Here is a 25507-nt window from a genome sequence, read left to right as displayed (position 1 = left end):
GACAAGAAGTTCTAGCAACAAGTGACTTTCTTGATGGTTCAGAAGTCAGGCAGGCTCAAAAATGTCCTTGCCACATTGAGTGGCCTGAATGGTGCCACGGCGCTGATGGAAAACAAAGGAAGGGTGGAAAGGGAGGCACATTTTCCTTCAAAAATCTATACACCCATAGGGCACATACATTGCACAGGCAGCGCCATCTGCCCAACATATACTAAATGCAAGAAACGCTAGCAAAACTGAGGGTGTGTCTACACTTGGAGCTGGGGGTGCGATTCACAGCCTGAGGAGACATACCCATGCTAGTTCTGATCGAGCTAGTTGACTAGAGTGTAGCTGCGGGGGTGCAAGCAATGGGAGGGGCTAGCTGCCCTGAATACATACTTACCATTTGAGACCAGTATGTACTCAGGTAGCTAGTTCCTCCCAACACTCCTGCTGCCGCAGCTACACACTGTTTTTAGCACTCTAGTGTGATCAGCGCCAGCGCGTGTATGTCTCCTCAAGCTGGGAGATCCCAGCACGAAGTGCAGACATATCCTTAGGTGCGGCCCACAGACACACCAAACTCCTAGCAGGGTGGTAGAAAGAGAATCTTTACTACTTCCAGAGAGTAGAGCGGCTTCTGCAGCTCAGAGCACAGTGCCAGCTTGGCAGCGAAAACTAGATCTTCCAGAGCATTCAATGTTGGCCTCACTCTGTTCCCACTGAAGTCAACAGCAAAACTCATATTATCCCCCCTCCTGGTTAAAAGACGGTTCCCTCTTGCAGAGTAGCCACGGTGTTAGCATGATTCAGCGGCACAGGTAAAACATGGCTAGGTCCCATCAGCACTGCAAGAAAAAAATGGTACTTTAACCATATGACAAAATGGGAAATAGCTGTATTATTTTTATGAATATGGTGCATGCCTCTCTGTGTTTGTCTACCATGCGCTACTTGCTATTGAGTTAGATAAAAAGGGTTGTTAGAGGAACCAAGAAGGAAAGGTAAAACAATGACACAGATAGGAGACGTAGAGGAAAGAATGGAAAAGTTGTTTATTGGGGAATACCTCCTCCCAGGTAGGCTGAGGAGTTTATTCTTCCCAAGGATAAATCTAGGCTCAGAAGGAGGATGCTACATGTTAGAGGACCCTGAGCCTAGAAAAAGGCCGGGGTTCAGTGGGTAGCCAGAGGTTGCCTAGGAAGTGTCAGCGAGAGGCGGCAAGCTGGCAAGGAAACAAAGAGAGAATGAGAGAAAGAGAGAGCCTGCTGTGAGCAAGACAGTCTGTTTCGCCCAGCCAGAGACAGGGGTTAGCTGGGCTGAGGGGAACTTACAAAAACTGGCAAGAAAAGCCTAAGAACCAGGCATACAGGTCTTTTATTGTTTGTACCCTTTGCTTTGCATGCTTTCTACCTTTGGGCGAAGGAATAAATGCAGCTTTGTTTTCAAGATGCTGTTTCTGAGTCACTTTAAGAAACTTGCTGGTCCTGGGTCCCCAGAAAGAAAAGGCTGGCAGGTGCCAATGCAATTGGGCCTGTTGGATTAGCAGAGCTGGGAAAAGGGGGCTACAGCCCAGAGATCCCATCTATGAGTAGTTGGACTGCATGGTTCCACCCAAAGTGAGGGGAAGGAATCCAGGACTGGCACCCACTGGGTGCACCCTAGAGTTACTAGAAGTTTGCCCTGTAACGATGACAAACCATGTCAGAAGACAACCATGGTCTAGCTCGGTTCCTCCAGCACTGCTGATTTTACAATTTTTATGGGACCAAAAAAAGTATAGTGCTTTAATTTATCCTGGGAAAGGGGGCCTCTAAAACCAGCAGGGCTAGAAACATCATTTTCCTGTAAATAAAAGCTTAGATTTGCAGAGGGAGAGGGGGAAGAGAGACAAAAAAATCTCTAAATCCCTTAAAACCCATGCTCATGGGCAGAGCTGAGACAGGCACAGCCTTATGCAGACTTGATGAGCCAAGTAGATATGATCACACAAAGCCTTGCTATGGACAGAGGAAAGAGGACTGTGCCACATGCCGACTGCATGTAAAAATCCAGAGTAAGGAGAGTGCAAAATAAAGCTGGTTGAGGATGCTCTGTTCATGAGTTGGAGACAACACTGGCAGACTCTGGGCAGAGGGCAGAACAGCACAGCCTCCTGCCGAAAAGGGAGGACTCCTAGAGTGGCATGTGTATGGCTGTCCACTGACAACAGGCAGTTGCAAAAATACCTGTGCTCATTACCTGCATGGTGCACTCCCCATAGGTCAGGATTCAAAGCCAGGGCACAACAGCTCCTGGGATCTACACACCAGCTGTGTAGAAAGCAGGTCTGGCAGCAATACTGCAGGTTCCCACTCTGAACCAGCCCATTTGGTAGTGCCACCATCAGTGATCATTATCAGCATCCATCACACACTGCAGCCAGGACCACTGACACCTCCTGCCAGCTAGATGTGGGAGGCATAGAGGAGCATAAAACATATATACACTCATACATACCATTCTAGGAATGTATCTCACAAAAGATACCATGTAGCAGCCAAAATAAAATTCACTTAATAGGGAGGTGAGGGGGGTGATACACATGGTAAATAACATTCCTTTAAAAATTGCAGAACCATGTGATAAGCTGCTTTTATACTGCAATTTTGTCAGCCTCACCTGCCTTCGGCCCACTACTCCACCTTCACTAGAGCTATTTTAATCATTCCAATCTTGCTTATCAACCATTGCAAAGAAAAGACAAACCGCCAAAAATATGTTTGTCCCTACAAACAGCAAGTTCATCCCCAAATTACAATTCAGCCCCAAACTGGTCAGAGGTGTAGTGTGGGCAAAAGCCCCTCCTGCACCTGTGATATGTTTTAAATTCAATATCTTGTGAGCCATGCAAACTGGGAGACATATATCCTTGGGAGACCTGGAAATTCCGCCTTTCCAATACAATACTGTGCTTGGGTCTACTGCTCGAAAATCACAAGATAATGGTCATTAAAACTAGACATGACTTTTAGAAAAACTATTTTAGTTTTTTGTCTTAATGAGTTCTAAAGTATATCAGTTATCACTTTTCTTTACCTCAGATGCCAATACATTTGGCTTCATAGCAGTAAAGCAGCTTAGTTTTATTGGGGGGATGGACACCAAGAACAATAAAAGTAAAAACACCCTGAAACATTTCTAAAAAAGAATTCCTATGAGCCACGTTACATAAACAAAATACTTTTCATAACAGCGTAATATAAACGCATTCCTGGAACCCATCTGAGATGACCACACAACTTACTCATGGCTCCACCATTGTGAATAATGTAGTCACCCCAAAATTGTGCCAATAAAACAAACATACCATATTATGCCATCATCTATTCTCATCTTATTTATTAAGCATTCGTATAGTCATCTTAAATTTACACAGTGCATTACCCACACAGAAAAAGATATGTCCCCTGCCTCAGAGAGCTTACATTTTATAATATGTATGTTTGTCAAATAGCTCTGTTAAAACTGCAACAATGGAGTGTGTGCTAATCCAGTGGCCTAGTGGCTCGATCTTGACTCTAACAGACAAGAGAGTCAGAATCAATTTCCCAGTCTCCTGTCTCTCATTTCCTGTTCTACTTTGGGATTCATTCTCTGAAGAAAGACAGTACCTCAACAGCAACCCATTCCCTATTAAGAAAGAATATTCATGGGCTCTGCAAACAATCTGTCCTCCTCAGCTAGAAAGGCAGTGACTGGAATGAAAGGCTAAATGAGGGATTTGTCACTATTCTATAGCGAGAGCATAAAAGAGACCCTCAAAGGAGAGAAAAAAAATTGCAACAATTTAATTTTGATCTACTTAACATAGCAGACCTGGTAGGCTACATAAAACTAAAAAACACTGAGTTTTACAGCAAATCCAGCACATCATGTAGCATTATATGAACCCTGAACTAACTCAAAAATTCAATATTTCCCCCAAAATTAAATTTTCAATTGCCATCAAGCAATTAAATCTGGAATACTGCTTGAATGTTTAGACTGCCCAGCTTATGCTAGGCCTACCTTGGAGATCACAGACCTAAACTTCACCATAGTGATAGGTGTATATCTAGCTAGCTAGCAATATGTACATATATACACTTCTCTTGGATAAGATAGATATTTCCCCCGCACATTTAGCATTGTGTGTGACTATAATTAACCATAACGTAAAGGGAAACAATATACACTCAAGTTTACCTGGTAGGGTAAATCAGCCATCCTTAAATAAGTTTCCATTTTCAAACAAAAAGGAGATAAACTGGGAACACCATTGTTAGGCCTTGAAAATTGATGCAGTATAATAGCATCTTTGGAATCAACTTCTTGCTCTTTCCTGTCAAAAACAAAATAGAATTAAACGAAACCTAGACTACAGTATGTGCCATACATCAATATATTAAGTGCACGAAGGAGCGAGAATGGCTGAGGCAAAACATTTTGTCCTCCCTTTAATGGGTTATTGCAATTTTTTATTCATCAAGTCTGAAATCACTAAAAAAGCACTTACATTGCAGGGAACGAATTCAGACAGGAAGCTTAGTTAATTCTATGTTGGAGAGACCCGCAAATCTCACAAGCCAAGGCTCATAAACTAAATAAATAAGCAAGCAAGCCTGATTCTCCCGTGCCTTGTGCCTCATGTAGTCACTGAGGCCTTGTCTACATGGTGCCTTAGTCCACACTAGCTGGGGTGTGAATTTTAATGTGCATGAGCATGTTGCACACTAACGGACCTGTGTGGACCCTGCTGGCACACACTAAAGGTTCCCTTGTTCGTGTTAACATATTACTGTTTGAAATGGGACTACATTAACATGCACTAGGGAACTTTTAGTGCATATTAGTAGGGTCCACATGGGCCAGTTTGTGTGCAAAACATTAGTATGCACTAAAATTGACACCCAAGCTAGTGTGGAGTAAGGCAGTGGTTCTTAACCTTTTTACATTTGTGGACCCTAAAAAATGTTGAATGGAGATGTGGACCCCTTTGAAAATCTATTGCCTGTATATATAGTTGAATTCTGTTCAGTCAGTTTTCAGTCTAAGTCTTTCGCAGACCCCTTGACAAAGTGAGTGCAAAATGCTCCTATTTTGCTATGGTAGTGTTTTGCACCCACTCTGCACAGTTATAAATGACAACACAAGGTGCGAGGCAATGGAAAATTGGGCTCTGCAAATATGCTTCCTTCAGTTAAGAGCCTTAAAGAACAACGAGATTCTCTTGAGGAACATGAGCAACTCCAGCATAGCTGCAGCTCTCCTTTCCCCACTTCCAGACTCAGAAATGCCATTTGCCTCCACGGTCTGTAAACTTCTCATTACCCTTGGCCTTGTTCTCTGTTCTTTGTATCTTCTTCTGTTGTATATGTGTCCATTGTCACCTCTGCACTTGACTGCTCAAATACACCATTGCCTCCTTGACTCATAAGAGCATAAGAACGGCCATAGTGGGTCAGACCAGTGGCCAATGCCAGGTGCTTAGAAACAATTAGCAAGTGATCCATCCCATCAGCCATTCCCAGCCTCTGGCAAACAGCAATCCCTGCCTATCCTGGCTAATAGGCATTGATGGACCTATCCTCCATGAACTTATCAAGTTATTTTTGAACCCCGTTTGACTCCACCCTGCTGAAGCCTTCATCCCTTCTTGCCTCAACTATTTTAACTCTCATCTCTATGGCCTCTCGAGATCCCTATTCTCCAAATTCCAGCACATTCAGAAGACCGCTGCCTGTCTTCTCCCATGTACAAGGACTCATGACCATATCACCCCCGTTGTCAAACAACTCCACTGGCTATTTATTCATTTCAGGATCCAGTTCAAAATGGCCCATTCATGGTTCTTAAAACCCACCATGGACTTGCTCCAATCGACCGCCTGGACTTGGGGCCAAACTTCTGCTCTCAGTTACACTGAGGTAAATCAGGAGGATTCCAAAGGATTTGCTCTAGTGTAACCGAGAGCAGAATTTGGCCAACGTCCTCGTGATCCATCAAAGTCAATGTAGTTATACAGGTGTATAATCGGAGCAAGTCAAAGGAGTAAGAAGGCCCATTGTCTCTTACACACACACACCTCTGGAACTTGTCTAGCACTGGCCTCTTATCTGTGCCGTCACACAAATTTGTAGCTGCTAGTGTAAGAGCCTTCTGCTCTGATATCTCAAACAGAGTTTCAGTATCTATCCAATCTTCATCTCAGTTGATACCTTATCTCAAAACATATCTGTTCTTCTTTGCCCAGGCCTCTACATTTCTCATACAGTAACTGCCTTTAACTATTGGCTTTAAGGGAGATTTTCATAGGCACATATGACAAAGGGAATGAGATGCCTACCTATTCCTTATGCCTTTGGAAAATCGCCCTCTTTATGACTCAAGTTAAATGAATCATCACACACTGTCTTGACACCATACATTGTGTTGAATTGTTTCAGTCAGTGAACTATTTGGGATATATTGTCCATGAAAGATGCTGTACAGAATCAAGTTGCATTGCACATGACGGACAGCAGCCTGTGCTGTTCTGGTTAGCATGATTATGATTTTAATCTTTAAAAATGAGGTCTGAACTGCCAGAGATGATGTTGACTGGCCTAGAATAGCATTAGTTTGCTTTTAAAATTGCTTTTAAAAATTTGCCACTAGCAATTTCCCTGCCAAATTTGGCACATTTTAAAATCTCTGCTTTTAGATCATGTAATACATCTGCAGCATCCCTTTATGTACTGTACATACTGAAACATTCAAACACAGATTTAATATTGCTAGTAAGCTCTGCCTATGGCACATAAATACTGAACCTGTAAATCACATCTACACATTTCTCCAGAACCATGTAATATCTTACAAAATATGTCTACATTCAGTAATTTCATTCTGTAAATCTCTCCTAAGGATAGAGGCAAAATAATCTAGCTATGAAATTCAAATTATAAAAACATCCCTGAATTCAAGTATTTTCCAAGAACTATGTTTATACACTTATTTATTGTAAGCTGAATGAAAATAAGTGCATAAAATATACAAGGCAAGTATTTCTGTTAGTGCTAGTGTTATTAAAAGGTTATCAATAGCAACATTATCTTTGTTTACCTTATGCGGCGCATGGCTGCCCATTAGTACAGGCCCACCTTGATCCTTTATTTCTCTGTAAATGTTGTATCCAGAAATAACTTCTGTATTTTGCACTGTTTATATTATACAAGCAGTTGTCTTGTACAACAATCATAGTAACCATTTAGGACCCAATTATGCAGTCCTCACTGAAGTCAATGAGAGACTTAACTGAGTAAGAAGTGCAGGTTGGGGCTCATAGTGGTCAGAAGATCAACTCCAGTCTATTTTCATAATGTTAGTCTCCACCTTACCTCTGTGAGATATATATCTATACAGATATATGGATATATCTAAGATCCCCTGAGATTATTCTCACTTATTTCTTTAAAATAGCGTACTAGAAATATATAACCTCTGATGTGGGTATTTTGTTTTCAGGCACATCCATGGGAAATCAGTAGTTAAAGCCACCATGTTCCCAGATGATTTAATATCCTTGTAAACAAACTGCAGCACCATATGCAACTATTTACTTCAGATCCCAGTCTATGACAAACACATCCCTGTGTCTATTCGTGCTCTCATGCTCCCTATTACTCACACTATTATTAATTTTAAATTGAAGCTAGATATCATAACCAGATACAATACTACATTGAAAACAATTGTGGATTCCTCTTATTTTCAAGAGATCTTGCATAACAGGTTGATGCTCCATCGCTTTAAACATGCAGTTTCATATTTGATTTTTGAACAATCCCCCAAAAAGCAACACCAGCTGCAGAATTGTCTTAGTTAAACATCCCGGTATTTTGGGTGACCACGATTTGGTGCATGAAGCTTTATTTATTTTTTTTTTTAAAGCTAAAATGGCAAGATCTAAGAGCGAGGTGGGTACATGATGAATGGAAGCTGGTTTTACTGAAAAGCCCATTGGTTTCATTCTGAGCCCCAGTCCTGAAAACGCAGGCCAAACGAGTTAGATGTTTCCAGAGAAGGTTAGGCTAAAACTACCGCTGGAAAGAGCCCTGCTGTTGATCTTCCTAGTAGCTATGACGCTTGGGTTTTAAGAATTACGTATATACTGGTGTGACATAAATCGTTACAGATGTGAAGCTCTGAAATGCCTATTAAACCAAAACAATGACCAAAAAAAAAAAAAAAAAAAAAAAGACTCCCGATTTCTGCCCTGCTCGTTGTTATTGGGCCAGTTTATCAAGGAAGGGGCCAAGGCCGAGCACAACGCCTTGCTATCGGCTCAGCACTGCCTTATTATTTCCTATTTCCATGTGCAGCTTCTCTTCCAAACACTCCCTGCTGCAGCCTGCCCGGGGTTTCTCTCCCTGTCCCTGTCTCTCACCTAATTGCCAGGAGTTCATGTAGCAGATACGCAGCGGCAGCGAGCAGGGCTCCCCCAGTCAAATAAAGGGTTTTCTTCCACCACGAATCAGATCCCAGCCCTGCCATGGTCCCACCGTAATCCTGCACAGGGAAAGCGACGATGTCCCCATAAAAGGAGAAGTGCTCTTCGGCTCCTGCACACAAGCCTCGAGGGAGGCTCTGATTCCGGCTCAGATCAACCACGCACGACCTGGACGAGGCAAAACCAACACCCCAGGGCATGCTGCGCGTTGCCGGCTGCTTCTTTTCCTCCCGCCGCTCGCCAAAGCCGCCTGCATAGACAAGGGCTGGTCTCGAACCCGCCGGCAAGGTGGCGAGCTCGGCGGATGGAGCAGCTGTGTCGCGTCTGGTCGGTATTAGCAGCAGCAGCAGCAGCCGCCGCCTCCTTCTGCAGCTGCCTCTCGCCTTTGTCTCGTCGCATGGAGGAGGATGGGTGATGTCATTGCTCCTGGGTGCATCAAAATACCAGGGCAATAAAATCACACACCTCTCCTTTCCCCTTCCTCTCCTCCCCCACACGCAGCCTCTTCCCACTTGCAGCCCCGCCCCATCAGCGCTGGCTGGGGAAGGTCACAGGAAAAGGGCAAAACTCACCTAGAGCAGAAGAAGGGACATGTTGCAATTTGCTGCTAGGCGGAGCGGGGGAGGATCCAGATTAATGACTGGATTGGAAACAGATTTACTGTCTAGGGGCAGGAAGTAGCTTTCTGCTCTGATAGCTCTTTTTTTCCTCTTCCTGAAGCTATAATGACATTACACAGTTAGCCTGGACCAGGTCAGCTTTTCAGGCTTTAGCATGTGCATTTTTGATTGAGAAAACAGAAATCAACCATTGTGTGTTCTACCTGATAAACAAACCGGACTGAAATCTAACCTTGTCTTGGTTGTATTAAAACTACAGGCGCGTTCCAGCCTATCCTCGCACCTGCAGTGGGACAGGTAGCAAGGCTAGGATTTTTAAGTGTTAAAGTCCTCCCAATACATGTGTTAGATGGGCATCTAGCATGATTGCATCGCTTGCCATGTCAGAAGAACCATGTCATTTATAAATATATAGCAGGAAATTCTGAGTGCGGAGGAATGTGATTGCGTAGACTCATAGGAATAGCCTATTTTGCAGGTGGCACTGTGAATAAATCAGTGCATAGCAGGAACACATGCAGATTTTGGGGACGCAGTTTAGTCCGTTTCTAAAAATCTGGGGTGAAATCTTGGCCCCATTGAAATCACTGCATGGGTCACACCTCATCTTTCATTTGAGACATCCATAGTTATACAACACACTCAGAGTTCAAGGCCAGAAGGGACCACCACATCATCTAGTCTGACTTCCTCTATATCGCAAAGCTCCAACACACTAAACCCAACAACCAGAACTGGACCAAAGTATTACAGAGCACAGGAGACTAGATTGTTATGTGCTACAGGCAGAGAATAGGAGGGACCAAGGTGCACCAATGCTTGAGGCCCCCACAATGGCGGGGATAATCCTGGCAAGTGTCCTGCATGCACACACCCCAAAGAGAAAAAACCCCAGGGTCACTGCCAATCTGACCTGAGGGGAAACTCCTTCCCAATTCCACATATGGTGCTCAGTTAGAGCCTGAGCATCTGAGCAAAAACCAGCCAGCCAAACACCTGAGAGAATGCTCAATGCCACCTCAGAGCCCTGGCCCACTCTACCCAATGTCCCATCTCCAGCCGTGGCCATCCATGATGCTTCAGTGGAAGGAGATTAAAAAAAACCCACCCGGAATACATTGGGAAGGGGGAATCCCTTCCTGACCCTGGCTGGTGGCCCACTGAAATCCTGAAGCATGAGTTTTAGGAACATAAGACACAGATCGGAAGTGAGCCCTGCCCCCCTACTTATTAGGAGGCTATTCCAGAACCTTGCCTCTCTGATGGTTAGAAACCTTCTAATTTCCAGCCTGAATTTTTTCATGGGCAGTTTATATCCATTTATTCTTGTGCCAGCACTGTCCTTTAGCTTAAACAACTCTTCACCATCCCTAGTATTAATTCCCCCTAATGTATTTATAAAGAGCAATTATATCCCTTTTCAGCCTTCTTTTTGCTAGACTAAACAAGCCAAGCTCTTCCAGTTTCTGCTCATAAGATAGGCCCTCCATTCCCCTGATCATCGTAGTAGCTCTTCTCTGCACCTGTTCCTGTTTAAATTCATCTTTCTTGAACACAGGTGACCAGAATTGTACATAGTGGTTTTAATAGTGCCTTGTACAAAGGCATTAATACTTCTCTATCTCTACTGGGAACACCTCACCCTATACATCCTAGGATCACATTTGCCTTTTTCAAAACTGCATCACATTGGTGGCTCATAGTCATCGTGTGATCAGCCCATGCACCCATGTCTCTCTCCTCCTTTGTCACTTCCAAATGATGAGTCCCCAGCTGGCAGCAGAAATTCTTAATATTATTAGACCCTAAGGCAATGACCTTGCATTTTGTACTATTGAATTTCATCTCATTTCTGTCACTCTCATCTTCAAAGTCACTCAAACCTTCCTATATACTATTCTGATCCTCCTCTATATTGACAATGCCTGTAACATCAGCAATTTTTATTAGCACACTCCTACTTTTTGTGCCAGGTCATTAATAAAAATATTAAATAAGATTGGTCCCAAGACCAAACCTTAAGAACTCCACTAGTAACCTCCTTTCAGTCTGATAATTCACTTTCAGCACAACCCGTTGCCTCCTCCCCTTTAGCCAATTCCTAATCCACTTTACAATGCTTGTACTGATCCCCATCTCCCCTAATTTAACTTATAACTTCCCACATGGTACTGTCAAATGATTTACTGAAATCCAAGTATATTAGATCTACTGCACTTCCCTTAACTAAAAAAATCAGTTATTTTCCTAAAAGAATGTTTCTTAGTATGCTGTTGCTCTCCACTTTCTTCACAGGGGAGCTGAGATCCCAGGCCTCTATTATTCAACTCCAGCTGGTCACAAGATACCATGCCATAAAATCGTGGCACTTGGATTTATTAAAAAAAGCACTTTTGATCAATTAAAATGTACCAGTTCTAATTTTCCTATCACTTGTCTTAGAGGCTTGAATATGGTAACTAAGGAACACGACTTTTCAAGGCCAAAGGGTACAAAAATAGTCTCAATATAATTTTAAAAATAAAAAGTGTTCTAAAATAACTCTTTTCTGCAATGTGGCACAAAAATACAAGGTACCATAAGATGCTATACAGATTTTACTGTCACTCATTCAGGATGAACTGCATAGTTCTCCTGTAACTTTAAACCCATTACTACATGACGAGCTTTGGGGGCACAAAGATTGTAGGATCATGATCTTAGCCTGCATGTAATACATAACAGAACTGTTTCTCCCATTGGATAAGATATTCCTAATATATTCCTGTTCTAAGAAATGCTCTTATCTTTCTGCATGGCATCATCTCCAAAGAAAAGCATGTAGCTAATTATTTACCAGATACTGGTGTTCACAAAGCTGGCCCCAGAAAACTGCCAGAATTTACATACTTGTTCGTATCAGCACACAAAAAAAGATGCTCTTAAAATTACAAGATTCTTAACACTGATAAAACAACATTCAGTATTCAATAGGGACATACCAGATAGTTGGCACAGTACTGGAGATGTTTTACCTCATGCATATGGGATATATTAGACAACATAAAAACAATTGAAAGAATTGAAATCCCAAATGTAAAATCTGCCATAATTATTAATCACTCAGAACTAGAGATAGGCCAAGCAGTAAAGTTAATATCCAGATATCAGATTCTCAACCAAACATCTTAAAAGTTTGGGATTGTTTGGATCCACGGTTTTTGGTTATGCTCACTGTAGAGAAACGGACCAGCTGTGAAGTTCAGAGCTGTATCCAAACTTCCCCAAAATTCAGTGGTGTTTGGATTCGGGCTCATTTTTACTCAGAATAGCCAGATCAGCAAGTGCAACAGTGTCTGTGCTTGATCTACATTTTAACAGGAGTGATATAGTATTCCAGCTGCCCTGTCCTGCAGTAAGTCTTTACATCTTTTTATTTTAACCCCCATTCTTTAAGTTCTATTATTCATTTGTATTGTGGTAGCACCAAAGGTCCCCAGTCATGGATCAAGATCCCATTGTGCTAGGCACTGTATAAACACAGTTTTGATCCAAAACACCCATTTTGATGAGCCATCCTGGGAAATTAATGGAATTAGAAAAGTTCCAAAGAGATCTGAGGGAGCATCTTGTTCTACTGACAGGCCACTCCCTATAATACTCATTTGTCCACCATTGATGAGGTGTCCCCTTCTCTGGCTTTGTTCTCACAGGTCACCCTTTTTTGTGGATGATCTGCAAGCAAGCAAGCAAGCAAGCAGGCAAGAAGACAGCTAAAGCAGTGGTGGCAGAAGTCTCATACCAACGCTGCAGTGAAAAGATTGTTAAACTCTTATGCTTATGAGTTAGACCTAGCAAGGAACTTAAAAGGCAATAAGCAGATGTTCTTTAAATATATTATAAGCAAGAGAAAGACGAAGGAAAATGTAAATCTTCTACTTAGCCAGGAAGGAGAACTAATAACCAATTGACATCAAGAAGATTAAATTAATGTCTGTTTTTATGACTAATTTAAAGACAGTTTAATGCCTATTTTGCTTCAGTCATCACTGAACAAGGTTAATGGTGTCCAGATACTCAACACCATTAATATTAACAAGGCAGAAGGAATACAAGCCAAAATAGGGAAAGAACAGGTTAAAGACTATCTAGATACATTAGATGTATAAGTTGGTAGGGCCTGATGAAATTTGTCCTAGGGTATTTAAGGATCTAGCTGAAGCAACCTCAGAACTTAGTTATCTTTGAGAACTCATGGAGGATGAGTGAGGTCCCAGAGGACTGGAGAAGGGCAATCATAATACTAATCTTTAAAAAGGGGAACAAAGAGGCCCCGGGGATCATACACTAGTCAGCCTAACTTCAATACTTGGAAAGATACTGGGACAAAATATTAAACAATCGATTTGTAAGCACCTGGAGGACAATAGGGTAATAAGGAATAGCCAACATGGATTTGTCAAGAACAAATCAAGCCAAACCAACCTAGTTTCCTTCTTTGACAGGGCTACTGGCCTAATGGATGGTGGGGGGAGCAGTAGATGTGATATAACTTGTTTTTAGTAAGTCTTTTGACACAAGCCCACATGACATTCTCATGAGCAAACTAGGGAAATGTGTTCTAGATGAAATTACTATAAGGTGGGTGCACAACTATTTGAAAGACCATACACAAAGAATAGTTATCAATGGCTCGCTGTCAAACTGGGAGGTCATATCTAGTGGGATACCACAGGGTCAATCGTGGGACTGGTACTATTTGTCAGAAATTAAGGCCTGCTGTTCAGCCTGGAAGCAGCTAGCTGACCGGCAGCTGAACACCCACATCAACCAGACTCCTAGTTGAGAGGTATGAAGTCTGCTCTTAAATCTGGCAGCAGTACTAGGCCAGTGGTTGATCTACACAAATGCGCGGAACTGCAATCTTTCCTGTGCCAGCCCTGCTCCTGCTCTGTTCCTGTTCTGTTCTCATCAGGTCTAGCCCGGGTCTTTTGCCTGGTTCCTGATTACGGCTCTTACTCTCAACTTGACTCCTGGTTCCTGACTCTGGATCTGACTCTTAGCTCTGTTCCTGGCCTCTGACTCCTGCTCTGACTGCCCACACCCTGATTCACGACACTTTTCAATATTTCCATTAATGACTTGGGATAATGGAATGGGGAGTATGCGTATAAAATTTGCAGATGACACAAACTTTGGAAGGGTTGTAAACACTTTGAAGGACAGGATTGGAATTCAAAACAAGCTTGATAAATTGGAGAATTCATTTGATTTCAGTAAGATAAAATTTGATAAATACAAGTGTAAAGTACTACAGTTAGGAAGGAAAAAGCAAATGCACAACTACAAAATGGGGAATACCTGGCTAGGTGATAGTACTGTTGAAAAAGATCTGAGGGTTACAGTGGATTACAAATGGAATAAGAGTCAAAACGTGATGCAGTTGCAAAAAAAGCTAGTATTTTGGGGTGTATTAAACAGAAGTGTTATATGTAAGACACTGGAGGTAATTGTACTACTCTACACAGCAATGTTGAGGACAAATTTGAGAGAATCCAGAGAAGAGCAACAAAAAGTATAAAAGGGTTGGAAAATCTTACCTATAAGGAAAGGTCAAAGAAACTGGGTATCTTTAGTCTTGAGAAGAGAAGACTGAGTGGGGACCCAATAACAGTCTTCAAATATGTTAAGGGCTGTTAAAAAGAGGATGATAAATTATTCTCCACGTCCACTGCAAGTAGTAAAAGAAATAATGTGCTCAATCCACAGCAAGGGAGATTTATTGACCAACATCCCCTCTTCCCTTTTTGGGTAAGATTGTGGAGAGGATTGTGGTGAAACAACTCTCACATTGCCTAAATGCCTTTGATCTCCTTGACCCTTGTCAATCTGGGTATAGACCAGTTTATGGCAGAGACTGCATTGGTTGCATTGGTCAATGTTCTCCTTCCAGTGATGGATGAAGACCAGGTGTCTATGGTGGTATTATTAGCTTTTATCAACTGACTTCCATACTGTTGATCACAAGGTGTTGCAGACTCACCTGCAGACCCTGGCCAGTGGATGGGGCTGCTCTTCAGAGGTTCACTCTTTTCTCTCTGAGAAATCTTAGCAGGTAGTTGTGGGCAATTACTCCTCTTCCCAAAGATGGGGCACCAGAGATGGGGTGCCACAAGATGTCATTCTGTCACTCCTCCTGATCAATGTGTATGGGAGGCCATTAAGAGGGCTAGTAAGGAGGCACGTTTTCATTATGCTGATGATACCCAACTGTATTTCTCCATTTTGTACAACTTGGACAATGCAGTTCTGCTCCTCAGCCTGGGCACGGATGAGGGCCAGTTGGCTAAACTTAAACCCAAACAAACCTCAGGTGATGACAGTGAGTTGGGGGAAGCAGCCTGAGGAGAGGGCAGAGTTATCATCAGCCTCTTTGATTGAAGGAGTACATTTGAAATTAGTTATTAGGGTGTGTAACTTAGAAGTGATTACAGACTGCCAGCTGCTATATGATTATCATATTACAGGAGTGACCCAAGGCTTATCTCCATGCAGACACTCAGAAAAATTAATTCAGATGAACTAAAACTGATTTAAAGTGGATTAGTTAAACCATATTAAATCCCTGTGTGGATGTTCTTATTCAGAATTAAAGTGGCCTTAATTCAGTTTAGCGTAATTCACTTTGGAAGTGAATTAAGAAGAGCTGAAGAAGAATTCTGTGTCTTGAAAGCTTGTCTCTCTCACCAACAAAAGTTGGTCCAATAAAAAATATTAACTCACACACCTTGTCCCTCTAATCTTATTGTTGTCCATTTCAACAATTCTCAGAGCCCTGTTCAGACTGTAAATCCCCTGTCAAATCCCAAATATCTACATCTATTTCTGGGTGAACCTTATATGTCTTATATCTCCTGGTCCTTTAGAGTCAAATAAAGTAAATGTCAAAATTTCAATGGACTTCACTGAGACCAGAATTATTCCATCCTCAATCATGACTTCATTTGATATTAGTGTTCAGAGATCAGAACTCACATTTCAATACCCTTGGGATCCATTTGCGGGTATAGACCCCCAGTTTGTGAAACTGCTTTACACACACTATGTTCCTTCTGAGAGTTATAAGACGTTCTGTCCACCTGGACAAGCATTTCCTCCAATGTATTTCTGGGCAAAACACAATTAGCTTCAGTGACATGAGCAACTCTTGGATGCAATTGGAATCCCATTAACAGACCCACAGCAGCCAATTTGCATAATAATAGTTCTGCCCAATAACCCAGACATACTGACTGGTGTCTCCTTTAACAGTCCTGATCATTCACAACTTCTTTTCTTGCCTTATAATTTGCATAGGATATAGTGGACTAGCAGTGGGGCATTTGTACTCCTAGGGTTGACAAGTCGGTATCTTTGGTGATGGTGTTTTGTTGGAATGCTGTAGACCAGTGTCTACAACTAGTACTGTACCGTAGCAGATCTTCCAGTGATGAGTGCTGTACAAGAACCTATATATTAAAAAAGAATAGTATTGCTGGGGGTCCATGCCTAGCAAATGGATTTGAATTTCATTATTTCAGCACCGGAAGTTGGATTTGACAGGCTGGCAGCCTCCAGAAAGCTTGATTAATAGTAATTAATAAACAATCTTTTCCACTAAAATAAATCTGATCCTGCCTCTTCCTACGGGTGTACAGGCACTGTCCTTGCTGCTGTGAATTCCTTTGGTTGCATGCAGTGGTATTTAAGGTATATAATGCACTCTCCTATCAATTGCTCAATGTATTTATTCATATCTGATTAGCAATAAAGATTCGTGAGCCATTTTTTGTTGTTTCCTTACACGTTTTTTATTATTTCATAATGATGTACACAAAATTCAGATGCAATCACATCGCCTAGAAAATGCCTGTCTTTGTAGACAAATAAGTTATTACTTGCATTTGTCTCAGATTAGTAAATGACCAGTCCTAAACTGTGATAACAGACAAGAAGCTGGGCACTACCTATGCTGCAGAGTAGAACATCTAACACAAACCGTATCAGAGCAGCGTAATAAGATAAAAAAGTGAGCAGGAAGAAATGTTGATCATTTAAATGCAACATGTTCATCTATAAATCAAATTCAAACTGAAGACAATAATAAAAGAATAAGAAGGGATAGGTATAGGAGAGGGCAAGGATCCCATTTCAGTTTGTATGTCTGCAGGGTGAGTGTTCTTTCAGACTCACACAACTTCCAGAAATAGAGACGGATAGGAGAGATGTGTTTTAGCAGCTGCCTGATTGTCTAGATCCTTGGAGAAACCAAATAAAAGGGCATCGCAGCAGAAGGGTGGGTATTTTTGTTTAGGGCTGGCAAAAGGTGCTTGGATGACAGCTGTGGAAACAGACACCTTTATCTTATATATGGATTAGGTATAACATAGTGCAGGTGTTCCCTCACTGACCACACAGGAACCTCAGCCCTGACCTAGAGGAATGACCTCAAGGCTCAGTCCATGTAACTACCAGGTCCCTTGTGTACATTTCTCCTTAGTAAACATCTCCTCTATTTTGTTTAGCCAGATCACTTTCTCAGGAGATTTCTTTTTGCCACAGAATGCTGCTATGGTATTATAGCAGGCAACGACCTATACACATAAAAGAAAGGATCTCCCCTCACTGTTACTGATTTCACATGGTGGAAATTGCAATAGAAACATGGAGCATTCCCATGACAATTCTGTATGCTGAGAGACTTCTGACCAGAAATGCTCAACTTTAGGGCAATGCTACCGGATATTGGAGTGGGGCCCATATAGTGCTTCTGAAGGGTGCCAGATTGACCATGGAGATTGAAGCCTTCTGGTGACATGAAAAACAGCTACAGCACAGAAGGTGGCAGTGCAAGTTTCCCTACTCATCTCTGTATACCTCAACCCGCCCCTGGAAGGACCACCCCTGGCAGGGAGAAGAAAGTTCAGCTATCATATCAAGTTGCTCCTTGGCCTCTCTGCTGATGTTACCAACAATGGTGATGATCAGTGCCAGCTGGTGGGTTTTGCAGTTTGGACACGTTCCCTGGGAAATGGACTGAGACTGCCAAACTCATTTCATGTAGATACTCTACACCAGTGGGTAGGGCACTAGCCTGGAACTTAGCAGAACTAGGTTCAATTCTCTGGCCTGCCATGGACTTCCTGTGTGATCTTGGGCAAGTCACTTAGTCTCTCTGTGTCTTGATTTCCCATTTGTAAAATAGGGATAATAGCATCTCCATGCCCCACAGGAGTGTTTCTGAGGATAAATACATGAAAGATTATGAGGGCCTCACACATTATTTTGATGGGAGCCATCTAAATACTTACAATAAATGGAAGTGCCCACATGCATACATTTCTTCTAATGCCTGTCAACTGATCTTCGAGAGATTTTTTGAAATATACATATGTACTCAAATAATATTGGTATCTCCATATACATTGATATTTTTGATGCATGAATCTAAACTTTCCCATAGTCTTCGTTCTTAAGGAAAATTACAAACACTCTTTCCCATGCCAGCACATAACTTAACCAGGTTTATAGTTGTGCCAGTGTTTCAGTTCCTGTATGTCCAGAAAATTTCTCGAGAAATTCATTTCTTGTAAAGCAGACACAAGTACTGTGATTCTTTCCACTATTGGTAGCATCTTCCTTCTAGTGAAAGTGAAATTTAAATAGAGAAAGGAGGACTCATTTTAGTCCAAAAACTTCTAAAAGAATCGCAATGTCCAATATGGTACCATGTTATCAGATTTTTGGAGGCTTTTCCCTCCCCTCCTCCAGGGATAATTCTAAATCTTTATCCAACTGGATGGTAACAATATTAATGAACTATATTATTATGGGAGGGGAAGAGACATCAAACTATAGATGTTTTTACTTCAATAGATGACTTGATGTGACCGTGTCTGATTTGTGGGTTAAAGAAGTTTCAGGACCACATAATCTAGAATGGGCCAGTTAAATACTACCATTTTTAATTTAATGTAAGATGGTGACTGCAAGAAGCAGTCTGGAAAGGGTTTCTTCTACAGTTAAAGACAAACTGCAAAATTAGTCAAGATTAGAAATAACCCACTTATTACCCACTGATTCACATGTTCAAAACACTCTACAACCAATTAAGCACTCCTCACAGGCCCTCTCTGTGGTATTATCAGCCCTATGTTGGAGATGGGAAACCTGAAGCAATAAGATGGGAATGACTTGACCAAGGCCCCAGAGTGAACCAGTGATTAACATTAACAAGCATTTGACTACCAACTCTGTACTTGAACCAGTATGTGGGTGAATTTAGCATTGCAATGAGTTGTGGTTAAGGCATTGGACTGGGACTCAAGAGATGTGAACTTTATTCCTGGATCAGCTACAGACTTCCTTTGTGATCTTGACTGGACTGTGCCTCAGTTCCTCATCTGTAAAATGGGGATGATAATAATACTTCCCTCTTCTTACAGGATGTTACATAAGTGAATTCATGAATTTATGTCAGGGGCTAAGATGTTGTGGTAAGCCACAGAAATGCCTACATATTTTTACAATGTTCTTTTCTGCCCCCAGGAAATTCTCTGGTACTTCTTAGCTTGCCCAAGATGCACCACTCTGCAACATGGTATTAGAAAAGTTATGCAACCCATAAGAGCTGTGAAATCTCTGATAGCATAAATTAATATTAGGATGCCTTTCCGAAACCAGGATGTTCAAAAGGATTTCACAGAATGGGAAAGTAAACTTCTTAAAGGTAAGTTAAAACTTAGTTGCTAAATGATCCCACACCATGGTTGGTGGGGGCATACTGAACAAATTTCTGTGTTTTACTTAAATGAAATTTAAGGTTTACAATTCACCTTTAAATAATGTGTTTATTTTATATTGTTGTAGCCATGCTGGTTCCAGGATATTAGAGAAACAAGGTGAGTAAGGTAATATATTTTATTGGACCAACTTCTGCTGGTGAGAGAGACAAGCTTTTGAACTTACACAGAGTTCTTCTTCAGATCCAGGAAATTAATTCAGAATGTCACTGCTAAATACAAGCTGGAACAGATTATTTAGCGTCAAAGAATTCTTTCACAATAATGACAACACCACTGACAATTATCGTGACCCCACCAACAATCATAAGATGAAAGAATCATCTGACTGGACACAATAGAGCGGATGACCAAACAACAGACACATTGTCCAAACCATGGGAACGGCCTGGGGTACTAGAATGGCTCCCCAATACACCAACCTCTTCATGGGCCATCTTGAAGAAGAATTTCTGGACAAATGCACCAGGAAACCAATGATACATCAATGATATTTTCATCCTCTGGACAGACGACTTAAACTCCCTTAAATCTCCACCACAACTTCAACCACCATGCGTCCATTAAACTCTACCTGGAACACTCTCACGTCAGCATCAACTTCCTGGACACTATGATCAGCTTCAACAATGGAACCCTACAGAAAACTATATACAAGAAACCCATGAATCTTCACACCCACTTCATAGATTCAGTAACCACCACAAACACACCAAGAAATCTGTTATCTATAGCCGCACTCAACTACCACAGAATTTGCTCCAAGGAGAAAGTCTGGGATATACACCTTCACACACCCATAAATGCCTTCACCAGAGAAGTAGATCAAATCATGGAATGGGCCATCCTATTACCCCAAGAGAATCTGCTTAAATAAAGAAATAAAACCCCCTCTGACCATACACCCTTAGCTGTCACCTACCACCCGAAATAGAACCCATATGAGTTATCATCAAACAACTACAACTCCTACTCAATGTGGATCCCATCCTGAAAGAAACCATTTCTGAATCCCCTCTTCTGACCTTCAAACAACTTCCCAATCTCTCCAAGCTCATCATCAGAGGCAAGCTCCCTACAGACCAGGACACAGCAACTCAAAGTGGTACCAGATCCCACCAAAATACCAGATGCAAAACCCCAGCCATATGTCTTCAGCTACAATAATCATCAACCCATGACACACCTTTCAAGATTTCAGGGTCATACACATGCTTATCACAACATGTGGTATACCTCATCCAGTGCCCCAATAGCAACTAAGTGGGTGAAATCAGATAATCACTACACTCTCAAATGAACTCACAGGAAAATGATAAAAGATAAAGACACCGTATCACAGGTGGATGAACACTTTTCACAAAGTGATCCTTCTATATCTGACCTATCAGTCCTTGTCCTCAAAGGAAACCTGCACAGTACTTTCAAAAGACAAGCCTGGCAGCTTAAATTCATAATTTTGCCAGACACTAAAAATCATGGATTGAATAGACACGGGATGTATTGCTTATTACAATGTGTCACCCACTAACAACTCCCCCAGCTGCTTCGCCTCCCCCCAACCCCTTTCCTCACTATGGCTGGAGGGATGTAAAGAGGCCACTTCACCTAGAATGGTCCCTTGAAATATGTTAACTATTTATGCTAAACAATCTTTTCCATCTTGTATTTAGCTGTGATGCTCAGAGTACCTTTGCCATGTGGAAACGGAGAGAAAAACTCTCTGACAGGTTCGGTTTGGGATACGGGGGGTTAAGCGAGACAGTGATGATTCTGGGGGTTTGCTTAATCAATAAACCCTTTATTTTACAATAAACAATCCTATCCTTATAATAAACAGTTTCACAGCAAGCAATTGCACAGCAAACAGTGATAGCAAAGGGCAGGAGAACTCCGTGCACGAAAGGACAAAATGCGCCACCCAAGACTTTAGCGTTTTGTGATCTCTCCTGGATCAACGCGTGGCTGCCAGCATGTGACACTAGGGTGCCCGGTTTTGGAGTTCCCCAATGAAGTTACAAGACAAACACAACAGAAAACAGTTAATCCATACTCACAAACATTATATACAGGTATACCATGCTGGCCAAATTCAGTTGCCGTTTGCTTTAGATACTGCAGACGGGAGAGAGCCACTGTGAGTGATCAGTTCACAGCGAAGCAGGCTGGGGAAGATGCGTCAGCCCGCCGAGCCGACACGACCAAGAGATACACGGGGTGCCGGGTAGATTCAATTCCTCTCTGCCTTCTGCCACCAGGGTTTGAACTTTTATAGTTTCCCACGGTCAGCAGAGATTAAGCCCCATTGGTTGCTATTTGCTGCATGACCTTCTAAGGTCATGGCTCGGAGTTTAGCCAACCAGGTGCTCCTGATTTCCCGGGCAGGTATGAACTAGCCAACCAGGTGATTACAATTATCCTGGGCAGTTGCTGACCACGCACCAGCAGGTGGGGTCACTTCATTTCCTTATAAGGAGACAGGTACATGCAGCTCGTGCTGCTGAGTCAACCCTCCCTAGGCTGCCTCTTTATGCACGTGGGGGGGGGGCAGTGCATGTGGTGCTGCAGATGCCACTATGCGATTCAGTCTCCACATGCCAGACCTGAAGAAGAGCTCTGTGTAAGCTCAAACACTTGTCTCTCTCACCAATAGATGTTGGTCCAGTAAAATAAATTACCTCACACATCTTGTGCGTCTATTTATTTTATAGCAGGAGTGGTAGTAACTGCTATATGTAACATTATATAATAGTTTCCATTTGTAAATTTTTAACGGTGAGACTAATGAACCATTGGAACAATTTACCAAGGATCATGGTGAATGCTTCATCACTCACCATTTTTCAATCGAGACTGAATGGTTTTCTAAAAGATAGGCCCCATGAATTATTTTGGATAAGTTCTATGGCCTGTGTCATACAGGAGGCCAGACTAGATGATCACAATAGTCTCTTCTGGCCTTGGAATCTATGCAAAAATGTCCACAATAGCCAACCTAAGAGAAGCATTAGGACCTCTAGTAGTTTCCAATATGAAAAACGTTTTAAATGGTAATGGCTCTCAGCCTTAATATTATGGCTATTCAGCACATAGTCCCAAAATTAGGTCAATGACGGTATTATTAAATAGTACATATATTTAAAGATAATGAAAAATAATTAGTCCTTTTGAACTGAGCACCAGTGTTTGGAAAGATCTTATACTGCATTATCTTGCCAAAATGAATGGTGTTTATATGTTTTAAGATAGAAAATAGATTATTAGTTTTGTAATTCTTGAAGGAGGTTGCCATTTTACTGAAAAGTGACAAAGTACTTAATATTCTTCTACAGCACCTTTCAGAGGCTTTCAAAGTACTTGACAAACCTTCTAGCGTAGTTGTACCCTAACAAGTACTTATGTAAGAATGCCAAGTTAAAAGGTACCAGTCTTCTTTGTCTGTGTATTCCAAGTCATAGAGACACAAGTTGTGTTACTTAGTACTTCTATTACTGTAACATCTAGAGGTCCCAGTCAAGATCAAAGCCTCACTGTGCAATACAAACTAGTGAGACAGGGTCCCTGTCCCAAAGATCTCACATTTAATTTTAATAGAATACATATGTGGATAAGAAGCAGTAGGAAGAAAGGGTTAGGGAGAATGACGGAAAAGTGATAAGAATAGGTAATCACATAAGAATATGTTCAAGACATTTAAAACAAATAAATGTCAGCGGCTCCATTCTGGCACTTTACCCACCCTAGCTCTATATTATATCTATATATTTTGATAGTTCTCAAAAAGTAATTGCAAATAGGAAATCATCATTCTATGGGGGTATTACTAGTGGGCTCCCACAGCAATCTGTACTAAGCCTGATGCTATTCAACATTTTTATCAGTGACCTGGGAGAAAACATAAAATTACTGCTAAAATTTGCAGATGACATAAACATGAGTGGAGTGGTATGTGATAGTTGGCGCTCGTTGGAAGCATCACCTAATGGCCAGGGGATCAGGCCCTTCCGAATGTGGAGGGGGGTTGGCAGGGGGAGCCTGGGTCCCCCCACTCCACCAGGGACCTGTGAAGGCTACCAAAGGCCCAGCATCCAGGAACACCTTATGGCTGCCCTCCCTGGGCCACTTCCTACCACCCCTCTACCATCCAAGTTTTGCAGCCTGTAGTGAAATGATAATAGAAAAAGGTACTAACTGCACCTTGAGTCTGTCTGGGCCCAGCAGGCAGGCTCCCCTTTCCCAAGAGAAGGCTTCTGCAGCATCCCTCCTCAGGAGTTCCAGGACAGCTTCCTTTCCTTGCCTTTTCAGGCCTCTTTCTGAACTGTCTGGTTTCCTTTTAAGCTCCACTTCCATCTGGATCATGGTCTGCAGGTGTGGCTGGGCAGGGTCGTCTAGGCTCAGAGTTGCTCTTTAACCCCTTCAGTTGTAGTGCAGGGTTTTTACACCTCATCATATGGTAAATATAAATTGGGACAGGTCAGTTACACAGACCAATCTGGATCACTTGGTAAGGTGGGCTCATTTAAACAACGTGTTTTAACACAGCGTAATGCAAAACCATATATTTAGAAGAAAGAATGTAGGGTCACCTAAGATGAGAGACAGAATGCTAGAATGCAGTGATACTGAAAAGGAATTGGAAGTCATGATGGATAATCAACTGAACATGAGTTCCCAGTGCAATGCTGTAGCTAATATGGCAATGCAATCCTTGGATGTTTAAGCAGAAGAATATCAAGTAGGAGTAAGAAGGTGGTATTACCTTTCTATACAGCAAAAGTGAAACCATTACTGGAATACTGTTGTCCAACTCTGGTGGCCACTCTTCATAAAGAATGTTGGGACAGGGGAAAGGGTTCAGAAGGGAATTACAAGAATTATTTGAGTTCTGGGAAAAAATGCCTTTTAGCGAAAGTCTTAAGAAGCTCAGTCTATTTAGTTTATCCAAAAGAAAGTTAAGAGGTGACTTGATAACAATCTACAAGTACCTGCATGTGAAAGGGATTTCTGACAGTAAAGGGCTCTCCAATCTAGGAGAAAAAGGCATAATGAGATCCAATTGTTGTAATACGAGGCAGACAAATTCGACTACAAATAAGGTGCAATTTTTTTACAATTATGACAATTAGCGACTAGAAAAATTTACCCAAAGGATTCTCTATTATCTGAAGTCTTTAAATTGAGACTGGACATCTTTCTAAAAGTAATGCTATAGCTCAAACAGAAGTTATGGGTTGTATGCCAAAATTGCGGGGTCTGGTTCTGAGGCCTGTTATGCAGGAGATCAGACTAGATGATCATACCAGTCTCTTCTAGCCTTAAAAATCTATTAATTATTGACAATACCACTGCAAAGTCAAAACAGATTAATTAATAAACTGGTTTCTATACTTTTTTGTGCATGTTTGTCTACTAAATTCAAATTACAAGGCCAGTTGCACCTGTGCAAGGCCAATGAAGGCAAGAGGACTACACAAAACACAGAGGATAATTTGACCTGCTGAACCTTTCACGGGTGATGATGCACAACAAAGAGAACCCAGCTGACTTTCAGATCCCAGGCTGAGTTTGCAGGA

At 41.8% G+C, this 25507-nt stretch overlaps 1 protein-coding gene across 1 annotated transcript in view; it reads right to left on the bottom strand.

Annotated features, from left to right (window-relative positions):
- Nucleotides 1-8915, bottom strand: part of FAXC (failed axon connections homolog, metaxin like GST domain containing) — a 32536-nt gene extending 23621 nt beyond the window's left edge. Inside the window, exons 1-2 of the mRNA XM_067530028.1 lie at nucleotides 8432-8915; nucleotides 4210-4345 (exon numbers count right to left, since the gene is read on the bottom strand). Coding sequence (XP_067386129.1) covers nucleotides 4210-4345; nucleotides 8432-8694 — 399 coding nt within the window. The 5' untranslated portion in view covers nucleotides 8695-8915. The remainder of the gene's footprint in view (nucleotides 1-4209; nucleotides 4346-8431) is intronic.
- Nucleotides 8916-25507: the final 16592 nt, after the last annotated feature.

Source organism: Emydura macquarii, unplaced genomic scaffold (assembly GCF_026122565.2).
Source record: "Emydura macquarii macquarii isolate MOO-44397 ecotype Brisbane River unplaced genomic scaffold, CSIRO-AGI_Emac_v2 contig_3019, whole genome shotgun sequence".
Lineage (NCBI taxonomy): Eukaryota > Metazoa > Chordata > Testudines > Chelidae > Emydura > Emydura macquarii.
The sequence above is the reverse complement of the archived record's forward strand: the minus strand, read 5'-3'. Positions and strand labels throughout refer to the sequence as shown.